We start from the raw sequence: 16,845 nt of genomic DNA, 5'->3' as shown, positions 1-16,845 counted from the left end.
AGGGATGAGAGAAAGTGACTGGGCCAAGGTCATGCCAAGTCTGGACTAGAACTCACAGTCACTCAGCCTGATGTCTTAACTACTACAGCAAATGGGCTGTCAGTGTTGAGTTTGGGGAAGCCCAGTGGTGAAATTCAATTTTTTTTTTGCTACTGGTTCTGTGGGCATGGCTTGGTGGGCGTGGTGGGCTTGGTGGGCATGGTAGGGGAAGAATACTGCAAAATCTCCATTCCCTCCCCACTCCTGGGAAAAGGATATTGCAAAATCTCCATTCTCAACCCACTCTGGGACTAGCCAGAGGTGGTATTTGCTGGTTCTCCAAACTACTCAAAATTTATGCTACCGGTTCTCCAGAACCTGTCAGAACCTGCTGGATTTCACCCCTGGGGAAGACCGCATGATAGATTAAATCCAGAAGTCAGAGATAAGCTGAAAAGGTTGAAAAAGGTTGCAAATTATATGCAGAGTTCAATAAAATAGAGTATTAAAACAGAAGCAGTTTCTATTTGTACAGAAGAGGTTAAAATATGGTACTAAGAATATATCCATTATATATTTTAACCATTCACGTATTGCATCTGGCATTTACTCCACTATAGAAGTATATTCTGTCTGAGAATTCTTCATTTAAATATGAAGTAAACTCACAGCTGAGAAACTCAAATCCTCTGCAAATCTGCTCTCTGTATAAAGCATGTAAAAAGAGATGTAAAAAGGGAGTATAAAGCATGTGAAAAAGCATAGAAAAAGCACAAGACATTGCATTTAAAGCAATGTGGATAGGCTTCTAGCATGGTTCCCTGCAGGCAGGAATATTTTACAAACCGCAGCTTTCAGGTTCATATTTCATTGTGATGAAAAAAATATGCATAATCCTACCTTTTGAATGTTTACAAATGTGTTATTTTTATTATTAAAGTGAAATGCCCTTTTCCAAATTCATTTTTGCATTAGCGCAATACATTATTTAAATCTATTTTATTCATAATTCTAGACAGTCAAAAAGACCTCAACATTCGCAAAGACAAAATATATTAATCATTTATATTGCTACAAAACTGTTTTTAGGGTTAAAAATTGTCACCAACATTTGATTTTTTTTACTTACGTCGTGTCTCCTCACAAAGCAGCAATTATTGTGGCAGCATGCATGCTCTCCTATGCTCAACTACTCCAGCATGTTTTAGCTGTGAAATCCATAATAACTTCAAGAAGCGCAGCAAAATGTTGTGAATTTGGTATTGCACTTCATTCAAGGAACATATACAGAAATAACCAAATAGCCCATCTTCCTACACAAAAATTTTTTTGGACCATACCATAACCACTTTTATACTAACATTACCTTTTATCACATTTATCTAGGATTATTTCTCAACCATCTTTACCATTTTAGCAGTTACTAAATCTACATTTGAGTATTCCAGTAACTTATCATTTAGTAGTATAGGATGATATTCATTTATTTAAGCAGTTTTGTCATTTAAGCTTTTTTAGGTATCTTAGATCTGTCTGTGTCTGTGTCTGTGTGTGTGTGTGTTGTAGTAGTTTTACTCTTTTTAATCCACTTTCTTGATTCTGTGTAATTTGCTGAGAAATTTCTTTACCTGTTTCTTGATCTATGTAACTTTGGCATGGAAATGTGTTTAGTCTTGGTTATTGACCTCAATAAAGGTTATATCATGCACATTATATCATGTCTCAAGGACAGCAGAGGGGCTGAACTAAGGACCAGATGATTTCAAAGTAAAGGCACTTCATCACTGTCATGTCTGCTACACAACACCTCAGAAAGAGTTTGAGACAATATACCACAGCCTTCACTTCTGCCAAGATGCTGAGGACAAGGAACAAAGAAGATTATGTAGAACTACTCTCTAATGTCATTGTGTTGGATCTAATTATAGTGATAGAATATGTGAACCCAAAGAGCCCTTGTACCTCTAACTGGGTTTCAGTCTCTATAGAAGAAAGTAATTGCAAACATTTTTGACTACTGGAAATTCTTCATGCAAAAATACAGAAGTCTTGCATTCTCAGAAAGACTGCACTAGAGTCCTTGTTTGAAGTTGCTTTCATTTCAGTCAAGAGGAAGAAGTGAATAGGAGCCAGATACAAAACTACTGAAGGGGCTTGATGAATGTTTACTCCTCCACATGTATGAAAAATACAACTTTTTGCTTATAAAAACTAAAAATGCTTCCTAGCTTAGTTGATAAAGTGCATGCCTTTTCACCATCAAAAATCTTGGAAACATTGTTTTCTCTCTCCCGACAGAAATTTCTAACCAAGCAAGATCCAAAAAATTGTGTATGGCTTAGAAAACCATGCAAATTCTGAGCTAACATGTTGTGTATTAAAAATGTGTTCCTAAACCGATTTCCTTACTTTACTAAAGAAATACTCCAATCTGAAATCCATTTAGATCATTACCTATACAGCATATGAAGTCGTTTACTGTTTACTTTTAAACAGTATCAGACAATGCAGCTCACAAATCTGTGCAACTCCAAAAATATTTTCCTCTCAACAACACCTACATTAAAGTTCAATCAGGTTGGATACAGAGTAAGTTAGCATTCAATTCCTGACACCGAAGGAATCCTTCGACTGGTTTCCAGGGCTAAATGCATCCCTGCCACAAGAGGGCGCAGCAGCAGTACCTGATAAATGAAAAATTAAATCCAATGCTAAAATTGGATATGATATAAAATAATATAAAATCTGCCTTGGGTTTTCAAGAGGAGGGGGATATGTACTATCTACTCTCACAGAGGCATTTAAGAGGTTTATATAGATATAAACTATCTATTAGTACTGTGTATTATCTCTTACATAGAGGCATAAAAAGACTATATTGCATCAACAGCCAAAATTCTACAACTTCCAAAGTATTATCTATACAGTGCATATTGCTCAAGTATATAAATAACTAAATGCATACCATGGACTTTGGATTTTTTATTAGAGATTGCATTCAACAATCACCTTTTCCCAATCCTTCCCAACAGAAATAGGAAACTAGGTGGCCCAGTGGTTAAGACACTGAGCTTGTCAATCAGAAAGGTCAGCGGTTTGGCGGTTCAAGTCCCTAGTACAGGTCTCTGGGTGAGCAGGGGGTTGGACTACAGGACCTCCAAGGTCCCTTCCAACTCTCTTACTGTTAAGTGCATTATACACACATAAGCAAAAATATCCCTGTATATGAAATGATACTTGGTTAGCAATGCATAACACATTGGTACAAAATGACCTATCCTGAACTACAGAAACACATTAGTTGGCAGAAGGCACCATCTACCTATTAGGACTGCATTCACACAAAAATTGGAATTAAAAAAAAATAACTAATAAAAAAAATAACTCATCCCACACGGACTATATACGGTGAAAATACAACTGACCCGGTTAGTTTATGGTGTCATATATTTTCCATAAGTTTGGGTTTGGTTTTCCATGAGAATAAAGTCTGTACTTCAGAAATAAAGTATCTTCTTGGTGGTTCACCTCTACCTTCAACAATTAGCTTTTCTGCATTCATAGACTGCACTCACTGAATCAGAGAGTATATGTGTGAGTATGTGTGCACATGCATCTATTAAGACTCAGTCCATAAATACATGGATGGCTTCAGTACTTAGACATTGCCAAGTAAATTTATTTGTTTACTGGTTCCTATTTTCCTGCTATACCGTCTTCTGATCTATAACTGCTTTTCCACAACACTTATTCCTCTTAGTCAACCTGACTAAACACAGGAAAAGGCTATTACTAACTTGCTTTGTTTATAAAGATCTAGAGCAGTGATGGGTTTCAAAAAATTTTATTGCCGGTTCTGTGGGTATGTGGGTATGGCTTGGTGGGCATGGCATGGCAGGGGAAGGATACTGCAAAATCCCCATTTCCTCCCGATCAGCTGGGACTTGGGAGGCAGAGAATAGATACCAGTCAGAATTTTTACTACCAGTTCTCCAAACTACTCAAACTTTCCACTAGCGGTTCTCCAGAACTGGTCAGAACCTGCTGAAACCTACCATTGATCTAGAGATCTACTGTTAGAAGAAGAATGCTGGATTAAAGGGAATTTAATCTTATGCATTAGATTTCCAAGCAACACTGAAATGGTTCTTCTGATTGATTGATTATGTGCCCTCAAGTGGGTGTCAACTCTTAGCAATCCCATTGGCAGATTTTCTCCATGATGCTTTGTTTCTAACCTGGACCTCCAGGTTGTCCAATGGTGCCCCGAAAATGTTACTAATACAACTTGAATTGGTGCCTTCCTTCCAGTAATTCAGTAATCCATGAAATTCATTCATCCCTAGGATATATCTACTATCTGATAAACTTGTCTATTTCTGGAAAATATTTAAACTTCAATTATGGTCACTACATTAATATGTTGGATTGCATTTGTCAAAAAGAAGAAGCGAAGAACAGATTACAACAATTAATTCTACATTTTTTCATCAGTCTAGAAGGAAAGTTATGTCCCAGATTCCACATACTATGCAAAGATGCTATTTATTTTACTTTTGTGGACAAGGGCAAAACCAACACATTTCAAGTAGTAAATCAGTTATATTTGGCTGATGTTCAAAATCAAAGCAAGGTTAGTGTTTTGATTACCAGGAATTCTTATGAAAAATCCAAAAATATCTTGTAAAAAAACAAATAGAAACCACTTCTATTTGAATGAGTCCTTACTTTGGGGTGGTTTTTTTTTCTTCTTTTGTTTTAGTTTCAATATTGTTAATTTAAATAGGTCCTTGAAATATAAAATAACAACCACAATGAGTGATTTCAACTTTCCAGTGTGAATGGTTTGAAAACAATTTACTTTTCAAAAATAGAAATAGATTTCTTCTATGCTCAAATCTTAAATTGCAAAAAAAAGTGCCTTACAACTACAATTACTTATCAAAAGATTTTTTCCATACAGCAACTTACTCGTGCTTTCCCCGTGACAACAAAGCTTACTTGAAATGTAGAATAAAATGCTTTTGCATTTCTTTTCGTTTTTCCAACATGCATAATAAACAAGAGCGGGGAATACATGTGGTGGAAAATTAGTAAAATGTAAATAAGTTAATTGTGTCAAAAAGAATCCTATGCCTATGGTAGAGAAGCCTCTAAATTTGTTTTAAAAAGTGAAGAATTAATCTCTATATTTTTTTTATAATTGTCCTATGATCCTTATGCAGCTCTGCTCCTAAAAACAGCATTATTTGAACCTAAACGTTTTATTATTATAATTTGGGCAGCCTGAAAGTTTTAAAAACAATTACAAATCTTAAACTTGAGCATTATGAAATACAGAGTTACCGTATATAATTTTTTTTAAAATATTCAGTTGCAAACAGCAACGAAGTTTAACATCTGCAATTATATGTACAAACTAAGACGTGTGCAGACATACAAATAGAGCCATCTTGCTGGTCCTTTCAAGATAAGCAACACAAGGCAAAGTGCAGAAAACGAGTAGGAAATAATAATAAAAAAGAAATTAAAGCTTGAGATAAGAAAAAGAAAAAAAGTTAAGGTAATCTAGTTTACACCAATATCATACCTTATAGATCTTCCTGTTCTGCTTTGCTTCCACCATACAGTATCAATAGTTTACCACATCATAAATTGCCTTTTCATCTTCTTCTTCCTCTCTCTTCTTTCTTTCTGAGGATCTGATCAACTCCACTGGACTGGACATTTTTCAGTCTTCCCTTACTTGTCAACTTAACTCTTCCTTCATATACTTGCTTTCAGTCATTCCTCAATCTTATCTCTATATGACCACGTGAATTTCAAATACTTATTTTGTTCTGATCTCTCACTTTTTATTCAATCCATATTTAGTTCTCATCAACTCATCCCTGTTTCTTCATGTTTTGCCACATAAATAATCCATTTTCACTACAGTGGCTCTCAACTGCTTTGAAACTCATCAAATTTGGTATCCAATGCGTTCAATGCAAATTTTATTAGCAGTGCAAAAATTTTGCCCTGATACTCTTTGTTTGTTTGGTATTCAATACACAAGCTAGAACTTGTCAGTGTTGTCTGCCTTGTGATTCACTACATTATTCCTTATGGGAAAATTTTGTTTTGTACTTATCATTTTTGGTTCATCCTGGAACCAATTAACAATCAGTACTGAGGTACTACCGTACATTCAACATTTCTGTTTCTTCTCTCATATACAACTCTCACTTTCATAGAGCAAAGTGGGCCAAAACATGCTTTTACACAGTCATTTTTGCTTTTTTTGACAAACATTCATCACTTGGAAGAGTTATATATTACCAACTATTCTTCTATCTGCACATCCCCATCTTTCTCCAATCATTTCCCTACCTTTAAAAACATTCTATTAAGGTATTCAAATTCACCTACTTGGTCTAGTTTTTAACCAGGTATATATAACTTTTATTTGTCCACTTCATTTACCTTGTCAAATATATTTACCTTGGTCCTTTATTCTTTAATTTTCAAATCCATCTTCCCTTCTATATTTTACATTGTATCTAATAGCCGCTGAAAACCATTTAGGTTTCAACATCATCTGCATAGAAAAGTACATATGCATTCACATCCCCAACCAGCACATCAAAAATTCATTCTTTCTTCTCCTCCGTGCTTCAGAAGCTGGGCGTGTGTGCGCGCCTAGTCCCCTTCTGTTCCACGGCGCTGGAAGAGAGAGAGAGAAAGGAGGCCGTTCCTCCTTCTTTCATTCTTTCTTCTCCTCCGTGCTTCACCGTGCTGGGCGACCTGGAGCAGCTGCTCTTCAGCCAGATGCTCGTGAGTCAGCCCGTCCCTTCCTTCCCGTGGGGGTCTGCCTTGCTGGTGAAGGTTATTGGGGCTTTTGAGCAAGGGAGGAGGAACGCGAGCACCGCCTTCGCTGGCATTCCGGGATTTCCTTTGTTTAGAGCTGGGAATCCTCCTTCCCCTTTTGCACTCCTCCCTCCCTCCTCTCTCTCTCTCTCTCTCTCACACACACACACACACACACAGACTTCTAAAGTCGATTGGCACAATGCTAAGCAAACACAGCAGTGGGTCAAGGGTGAAGGCTAGGAACCTGGCAGGTGAAAGGTTGAGCGACATGAAGGCAAAGACCACAATTGTTTTAAGAAAGAAGCTTTAGCAGGAGGGGGATGGAGGGTGTTTTAAGTTTTGGCAAACAGCCAGGCCAACTGTATTGGAGAAGGTCACACAACTGGCCTTAACATTTTAGCTGCTGTCTTTTCCTCACACTTGGGTTTAATGATATTAGAGATCCTTATTGCCCTGCCAAAAAAAAAAAAAGAGCCACCCCAACGTCTATGAAAATTAACCTTCTCTGCCAAGAGACACTGTGCAGGGTATTTTCACTATTGGTGTGCATACAGGCTTAGATTTGTGCTGGGTTCTTAGTGCTTAGAGCACTGACCTTCAGAGGCACCCTGGTCCCTTGGAAGCTAAAGGAGGACTCATTTTCATGCTTGCAGTTGTATTGTCAATTTCTGTGAGACAATGTTGTTGAAGTAACTCACTCACTCATTCATTCATTCATTCATTCCTTGTGTGTCCAATCACACTTAGCCAATAAAAATTCTATTCTATTCTATTCTATTCATTCATTCATTCATTTTATTTTGTCAAATACATATTAAATAATTATATAAATATAAGCATGAATTGAATACATAAAAGGAATACAACTAAAGGGAACATTAGGACAGGGACGGTAGGCACGCTGGTGCTCTTATGCACGCCTTACAGACCTCTTAGGAATGGGGTGAGGTCAATACTAGATAGTCTTTGGTTAAGGCTTTGGGGATTTTGGGAAGAGACCAGAGTCAGGTAGCACATTCCAGGCATTAACAACTCTGTTACTGAAGTCACATTTTCTGCAATCTAGATTGGAGAGGTTCACTTTAAGTTTGAATCTATTGTGTTCTCGTGTATTGTTGTGGTTGAAGCTGAAGTAGTCATTGATAGGAAGTACATTGTAGCAGATAATTTTATGAGCTATGCTCAGGTCATACCAAAGGTATGAGTTCTAAATTTTCTAAAGCTGGGAATCCTCCTTCCCCCTTTTGCACTTTTATTGTTTTTCGTTCAAATAAATATTCATGTTATTTTACTTGGCTCTATCTTTATTTTTTACATTGACCAGTAGCTGCCTCATTTCCCACCCTCGGCTTATACTCGAGTCAATAGTTTTTCCCAGTTTTTGTGGTAAAATTAGGTGCCTCGGCTTATATTCGGATCGGCTTATACTCGAGTATATACGGTATTTGAACCTAAACGTTTTATTATTATAATTTGGGCAGCCTGAAAGTTTTAAAAACAATTACAAATCTTAAACTTGAGCATTATGAAATACAGAGTTACTGTATATAATTTTTTTAAAAATATTCAGTTGCAAACAGCAACGAAGTTTAACATCTGCAATTATATGTACAAACTAAGACGTGTGCAGACATACAAATAGAGCCATCTTGCTGGTCCTTTCAAGATAAGCAACACAAGGCAAAGTGCAGAAAACGAGTAGGAAATAATAATAAAAAAGAAATTAAAGCTTGAGATAAGAAAAAGAAAAAAAGTTAAGGTAATCTAGTTTACACCAATATCATACCTTATAGATCTTCCTGTTCTGCTTTGCTTCCACCATACAGTATCAATAGTTTACCACATCATAAATTGCCTTTTCATCTTCTTCTTCCTCTCTCTTCTTTCTTTCTGAGGATCTGATCAACTCCACTGGACTGGACATTTTTCAGTCTTCCCCTACTTGTCAACTTAACTCTTCCTTCATATACTTGCTTTCAGTCATTCCTCAATCTTATCTCTATATGACCACGTGAATTTCAAATACTTATTTTGTTCTGATCTCTCACTTTTTATTCAATCCATATTTAGTTCTCATCAACTCATCCCTGTTTCTTCATGTTTTGCCACATAAATAATCCATTTTCACTACAGTGGTACTCAACTGCTTTGAAACTCATCAAATTTGGTATCCAATGCATTCAATGCAAATTTTATTAGCAATGCAAAAATTTTGCCCTGATACTCTTTGTTTGTTTGGTACTCAATACACAAGCTAGAACTTGTCAGTGTTGTCTGCCTTGTGATTCACTACATTATTCCTTATGGGAAAATTTTGTTTTGTACTTATCATTTTTGGTTCATCCTGGAACCAATTGACAATCAGTACTGAGGTACTACTGTACATTCAACATTTCTGTTTCTTCTCTCATATACAACTCTCACTTTCATAGAGCAAAGTGGGCCAAAACATGCTTTTACACAGTCATTTTTGCTTTTTTTGACAAACATTCATCACTTGAAAGAGTTATATATTACCAACTATTCTTCTACCTGCACATCCCCATCTTTCTCCAATCATTTCCCTACCTTTAAAAACATTCTATTAAGGTATGCAAATTCACCTACTTGGTCTAGTTTTTAACCAGGTATATATAACTTTTATTTGTCCACTTCATTTACCTTGTCAAATATATTTACCTTGGTCCTTTATTCTTTAATTTTCAAATCCATCTTCCCTTCTATATTTTACATTGTATCTAATAGCCGCTGAAAGCCATTTAGGTTTCAACATCATCTGCATAGAAAAGTACATATGCATTCACATCCCCAACCAGCACATCAAAAATTCATTATAAGTGTTCCTTATACATTTATTCATAAATATGTTGAACAACCAAGGGAGCATTACAGATCTTTGTCTTACTCTCTAATCAATCCTGAACCATTTCTTAAGCATCCCATTAATTCTCACACGTTTTACTTCTATCATATACTTTCATCTCATTCTGCAAGCAGCTTTCAATTCCATATCCCATAATTCGGGTAATATTAAATTGATAATACTTTTTCTCTGAATCAACAAAGATAGAATAAAAATTCTGTCTCCCATGGAAACATTTCTCATTGACCAAAGTCTACATTGCATGTGCTCTGTCCCCAATAAAACCATGCTGTTATTCCCATATTTTTCATTGGTCTCCAATACTTCTATTCATTCTGGTTACTAAGCTTGAATAAAGTCAAGCTTTATTGCACTGCTATTATTATGTCGTCATTATGATCGTATATAATAATATACAATATTATTATATATTATATTATATAATATATAATATATTATATATATGTATATAATATAATATATTATATATATTATTAATATACGATATGATATACGAGGATAATTAGAACTGCAGAAAAAATAATTGCTACCAACTTGCCTTCCATTGAGGACCTGTATACTGCACGAATCAAGAAGAGGGCCGTGAAAATATTTGCAGATCCCTCGCATCCTGGACATAAACTGTTTCAACTCCTACCCTCAAAACGACGCTATAGAGCACTGCACACCAGAACAACTAGACACAAGAACAGTTTTTTCCCAAAGGCCATCACTCTGCTAAACAAATAATTCCCTCAACACTGTCAGACTATTTACTGAATCTGCACTACTATTAATCGTTTCATAGTTCCCATCACCAATCTCTTTCCACTTATGACTGTATGACTATAACTTGTTGCTGGCAATCCTTATGATTTATATTGATATATTGATCATCAATTGTGTTGTAAATGTTGTACCTTGATGAACGTATCTTTTCTTTTATGTACACTGAGAGCATATGCACCAAGACAAATTCCTTGTGTGTCCAATCACACTTGGCCAATAAAATTCTATTCTATTCTATTCTATTCTTTTCTATTCTATATCCTTTGTTTTTCAATATAGGATTTATATAGAGAACAGACTGGCTATTTCTGCCTGTCTGGCGTTCATTGCAAGTTGGTCCAAACCTGCTCTTCTATTTACAGAGGAAGCTGAGATCAGCAGAGGCTCCCTGCCAGAAGTGAGGAAGTGACCTTAAAAGATTCCAGCTTTTTAGTGAAAACTCAGTGCTAGTGCTGAGTTAACCATGGATAGTTTCCTGAAGCTCTACAAAAAGGAACTCTTAAAAAAATCTGGTAGACATAAAAGAGAGATGGGATGGGATGAGATTCCTTTCAAACTTCTTACAGAAACGTCTTACATTGTGGAATAAAGCTACAAATTATCCTGTATAATACTTCATTTCCCTTCTTTCACTACAGAGGATGGGAACAAAGAATTACTTTTTCCTTTTATTCTTAAGCAGAGGAAACCTCAAAACTGACTAGTAGATGGGGAGGAGAAGTGCTTTGTGTAGGGCACTGAAAGATATTCCCAAGAACCCCTCTAGCAGCACTATTCTACTTGCCACCATGCTCGTTCAAGTCCTATAACTCTCTAGTCCAGAGGTCTCTAACCTTGGCAACTTTAAGACTTGTGGACTTCAACTCCCAGAGTTCACTTGTGGAGTTGAAGTCCACAAGTCTTAAAGTTGCCAAGGTTGGAGAGTAGAGATGAAATCTACTTACCTTCCTTACCGGCTCAGAAGTCCACATGCCACACGCATAACATGCATGCGCAGACCTTCTGTGCATACGCAAAACCTTCTGCGCATGCGCAAAACCTGTGCATGCACAAAAGGTAAAAAACACATTACTTCCTGGTTAAAACCAGGAAATAATGACACCCAGGTGGCAGGTGTCGCTGGTGGTTTGGCGATCGCTACCAGATCGCCGAATCACCAACCACGATCGCTACTGGATCACAAGATCCGGTCAGAACCGAAAGCATTTCACCCCTGTTGAAGACCCCTGCTCTAGTCTCTAGACAAATAGTTTTGGGGGTGAACTAAAGTTTAGAACTGGTATATCTGGGCTGCAAAACTCCATATGATCACTAGATGGTAGCAAAGGAAAATAATTCTTTGCTGCCATCTATTGATCATATGGATTTTTGCAGCCCAGATACTGATAAAGGGAGACTTCACTGCTTTTTTTTTCTGTTTAGCAAAGCCTACTAAAGTTTATCTAGTCCAACTTGTTTAATATTTCAATGAGATTTTCTCTTTCAAGGAATTTGCTTTCAATATTACAATTAACCATATTTGAAAATCCCTGTACCTTGGAAAATTAAATTGGCTGGGATCATACAATGTATTATGTTAATAAACTGATTTATACAAAATACTAAACTGAAACCAAAGATGTAACATTAGATAAAGCAATAGAGGAAGCAATTCAAATTTGTAGAAATGAGGAAAGTGTGCCAGCCAGCTCTTTATGTTATCCTCAGAGTTCTTAGAATGGTCTGTAGGAAATATAGAGCAACAAAGATTTGACCGGACTCAAAATTGAATTTTGTAAAATGAAATAACAACTGCAGTGTATTGGTCCCTTAATGTAGATTGAATGGAAATATTAAACCAGACAAACTTGAAGGTATAAGAAAAGAGGTGTCTCTTCCTTATTTAATTATATTTAATGAGGAATGTTTATGAATGTTGCAATAAATGCTTGTTCACTAAATGGTGCTTTGATCTGTTCTTCTTTGTCTATACCAGGGGTGTCAAACTCAAGGCCCGGGGGCTGTATACGGCCCATGGGGTACTTAGATCTGACCTGCGGGGCCAACCTGGAAACAGCGAAGAACTAGCCTGTGGTGCTTCTGTCAAAAAAAAAACCTCCTTTCACAGGCTCCTTTCACTGGCAGAGGGTTGCGGGAGGCAGTGGCCACTGAAAATGGAGCTGGGGAGCCTGTTTCGCTGGCAAAATGCTCGGGCCAACCCAACAAGAGTGACGTTGAGCTGGGCACACCCACCCTGGTCACACCCACCCTGGCCTCCACAAGGTCAAACACAACCCTGATGCGGCCCTCAATGAAATCAAGTTTGACACCTCTGGTCTATACTATAAACTATACTTAGCTGACAGGGGAAATATATGTTACCCCTGTGCTACCGCTAAAGTAAACAAACTGAACTAAGTTGAAAAATTTGCATATTTTTTTCTGATTAAGTAAAATTACGTACTGAGGGAGACTAGAGCATAATGAGAATGTAAGCTATAAATCAAAAAAGTTATGGTTCCAATTCAAGGTATGAATTTACTCAGTGGTATCCAGGATATAGTTGATTTGTTTTCTATCTTCAGAAGTTCCAGAATGCTGCCCAGGAATTCTAAGTGGTCCAGTCTAATAGCCCCAAAGAATACTGGTATAGTATATGAAATAACACTCTGCAAAGTTTATTGTTATGGAGTGCAGTGCTATAGAAATGCTAAGCATTAATGTTCTGATCCAATTCTGAGTATAGAATTCAAAGGAATTGCACTGATATAAAGTAACCTTCAATAGTATTTGAGCTAAGAACGTATTCACACAGGGACTAAGATTGGTCAATTCTTGATGACTGATTACCTACTTAAACTGGAAGTCCTTAGAATAATAATTACTTCCAGTAGCATTTAATTCTTATTCATGCTAAACCTCACAGTGGTCATTAATGGATAAAGATGCAGTTGTGAATAGATTTTCACCTGAATTAATTCTATTGCAGAAGGTGGAACTCCATTAAGGAAATCTAAATACGGTATATTTATATTGCAAGCACTCTGCTGTTCTTCTCACTAAAGGGCTAGTACCATAGATAAGTATCAGTGCTTTCACATCTGTAGGAATTTACTGGACTACTAGAAAAGCCGATTGGAGGGACCCTTCTTTTACTTATATTGTTATAATAAGAATATTCTATTTCACTCATTCACACATATTAATGTACTGAGACTGGCACCAAAAGTTTTCTGTTCTATGATCAAAATAAAATATTTTGATTTTTTTTAAATTTACTAAGAGCCTCATATTTGAAATTTACTAAGAACCTCATATTAGAATTAATACATGAGTCAACAGTTTGTTCACTGGTCAATTAAACATTGTAAGTTAAATAATACTGAGCATCGCTAAAAGCACGTGAATAATTTTAAATAATTGAAGGAAATCTAAATAATTTTAAATAAATAAAAGCTGCTACTGATTGTTTTGAAGAAAGCTAATTGTTCTTAATTTTAAAAACCCCGGTTGTTTTGGCATAATAGTTAAAATAGTTTTAAAATGGAGAAATAGTCCTTGTATGAAGAGAATCATTGATTAAAAATGGTTCTTCTTCTTTAAAATTGGTTTGCACACAATTTAATCAAAGTTCAGTTGATCAAACTACAAATTAATGTCATTAAAGATTACATTCCAGTGCACACTGATCTAGTTTTATAAAAGACTTAATGAGAATTTGGTGTGTAACAGGCATACTCTGGAAAAGACTTTTAAAGGTGGCTTCAGGCAGGACGTGCTGAATGAAGCCAACACTGATTAACTGTGTTGAACAATTCACATATCTAATTCAATCAAATCCAAACACACACCCACAAAGGAATTTCATTGTCTAGCTTCTACTCACTCTACTACTTTTATATATTATATTTTTTGTATTATTCTGAGTTTTGGAAAATAAAAAAAATGAACAGTACAACTCCTTCAATTAAACTGATAATGCAAGGACAATTTGAGGTACTGCCCATTTCTCATATTAACACAATTACAAAACAGGTGTTTAACCATATTGTCATTTCATGAAGTATTGACATAAATTAATATTGCTATTTGAAAAGTCTAAGGTCCCAACATTGTATTTTTGGGGCGGTATTAGAATCTCATCTTTCTTCCACCCTACTCTTGTTTGAAACTGTAGTAGTCATGGATGTCAGAATAGAATGAAATAATATTCTCAAAGTGGATACAGTAAAATAATAATTCAAAAGATTTATTCTTGTTCAATCATTTTGCTTTCTGGATACATTGATTCATAATTTTTCAATGAATTATTTTGTCTACACACACACTTTCTTGTTTGTTTGTTTTTTAAGAAAATCCATTAAAATTAACTCACCCCCAAAATGTCATGTCTCTACCTTGTGAAGACTTTTGTACTGGGAATTAAATATCAAATAGAGCAATAAAGACTCGAACATGCACTTCCATAGACTATAAGAATGTGATTTTTTTTTACCTTCCTCTCTTTTGCGTTTGTTGCTTTCAGCACTGGGAGAAGTAATTCCCAGAATTCCACTAATCGAGTAGGAGGAGCCAGCTGAGTCTGTGCTTACTGAAGACACCTGCGTCACAGAACCTGTGGAGGCTGTAATTAGAAACAAATCAATCAATGGACAAACCAACATGAAGAAGTAAGCATACGTCAACATCTTACAATCATCTCTTTGAGAAGAGAAGGGGAAGTGGGAGAGGGAGAGGGAGAGGGAAAGAGATTATTTGCAGTCACTAGAATGTCAGTTTCCAGTCCAGTCTCAGCTATCAGATTTTGTCAGATACTACAACTAAAAAACTAAATAAATGTGGGCAACGCAAAAATAATTCATTTTATCAGAGGCTAAAACTTCTGGAATTTTGCTTCTGGACGATAGTAGATAGGGAAAGAAGGCTTCGGAACAAATGATGGAAAACTTAGGTTTAGTATTTTGGACCATTTATGATGTAGTAGTTGTAAAGTATTTTGAACCTTTGTAAAGGTTCAAAATACTTCCTATGCGTCATAAGATATTTATCATATCATACAACCATCTTCTAACTTATAATAGTGTTAATATCTCCATATTAAGTTGGGAAATTGCTGCCTAAAAGCAGATCATGAGGCTATGGCTAAGTCAAATTATGAATCCAAGTTATGGATTTTCACCTGACTTTTAACTTAGGCTTTCCTCTAGCTCACAAAAAATTGATAGTTGTCATTTTATTCTTTTCCAGGATAGCATAAGCAAGACCATTTGCTTGCAATAAATTAGTCTGAAAAGGAATGCAGTTAGGACTTGGGGCCACACAATAACAAGGGATTTAAACCAGGGACGGATTTGAAAACCCGTTGCTACCAGTTCACTCATGGGCGCGCATGACACTTCTGTGCATGCGCAGAAGCATCAGGGCAGATGGGTGGAGCCTCCTGCCACCAATACTGGTTCACACAAATCGGGGCGAACCGGTAGCAACCCACCACTGATTTAAACTTAATTTTCAATCTAGATGTTTTAGGACACTTACAGTCTAAAAAGAAAGAGGGTTGTAGTAACAATTGTTGCTGCATTTGCATTTTATGTTTAGAATAAAAGAAAATAACGCTTCGGGTCTTGTGTATAACAGAATCTCTTGGTCTGCAAATGGCATTTCCAACAAAAGCAAAACAGATAAATAACTAACATTCTTTTGTCCTTCAATAACATCCAAAATCTTCCTTGCTGGAGTACACTATTCAGCCTGCCAAATGATACAACTCGCCTGGTTCAGTACTGAGTTAATTTGATTTCGTTGGAACTCTTGGAGCAAAATACACACTGAAATTGGAATTAAATATGCAGAGTGCATATCAGTGCCATCCATTGTTGGTTTTATGGCTAATAAAGATCCAGTTTAATTTATTTAAGAAGTTATATGTATTCTATGTAATTAGACTTCACAAATTCAGAAGTCAAACATGACTCAAAATCAGGAACCTTGGATAAGTGATTTCTCTGCCTGTTCCATTCCCCCCTCAGTATATTCACAAAAAGCATCACCTACATCATTCAGGAGCTTCCCTTCTAGAGAAGCCTTAGAGATGCGGCAAAGGAGGTAGAAAGGACATATTAGGTGGATTAGACTGCTTTCTGCTGAAGCCATAGAGTGGAGAAATACACATTTAATTTTTAAATATTTCTTATTTAAATAATTTGCATGGCTATCTAACCTGAACAATGTGACTTTAGGCAGCTGACAGAAACATCCAAACAAAACAATATGTCTAATAAAGTCAATAACAGGCAATTTGGCACGCATTCATACCCTCCCCTGTTGGGCACTACTCATTCCAGCCCCCAAACTCAAGGGAACACACTTAGCCAACAGGATCA

At 36.2% G+C, this 16,845-nt stretch overlaps 1 protein-coding gene across 3 annotated transcripts in view; it reads right to left on the bottom strand.

Annotated features, from left to right (window-relative positions):
- The window catches only part of PAX5 (paired box 5), a 283,526-nt gene that overhangs the window by 224,072 nt on the left and 42,609 nt on the right, over positions 1–16,845 (bottom strand). For all 3 annotated transcript variants that reach the window (XM_058172755.1, XM_058172757.1, XM_058172758.1), the window contains exon 5: positions 14,958–15,086. In XM_058172755.1, the coding sequence (XP_058028738.1) occupies positions 14,958–15,086 (129 nt within the window). The remainder of the gene's footprint in view (positions 1–14,957; positions 15,087–16,845) is intronic.

The sequence above is a fragment of the Ahaetulla prasina genome, chromosome 2 (genome assembly GCF_028640845.1).
Source record: "Ahaetulla prasina isolate Xishuangbanna chromosome 2, ASM2864084v1, whole genome shotgun sequence".
NCBI lineage: Eukaryota > Metazoa > Chordata > Lepidosauria > Squamata > Colubridae > Ahaetulla > Ahaetulla prasina.
The sequence above is the reverse complement of the archived record's forward strand: the minus strand, read 5'-3'. Positions and strand labels throughout refer to the sequence as shown.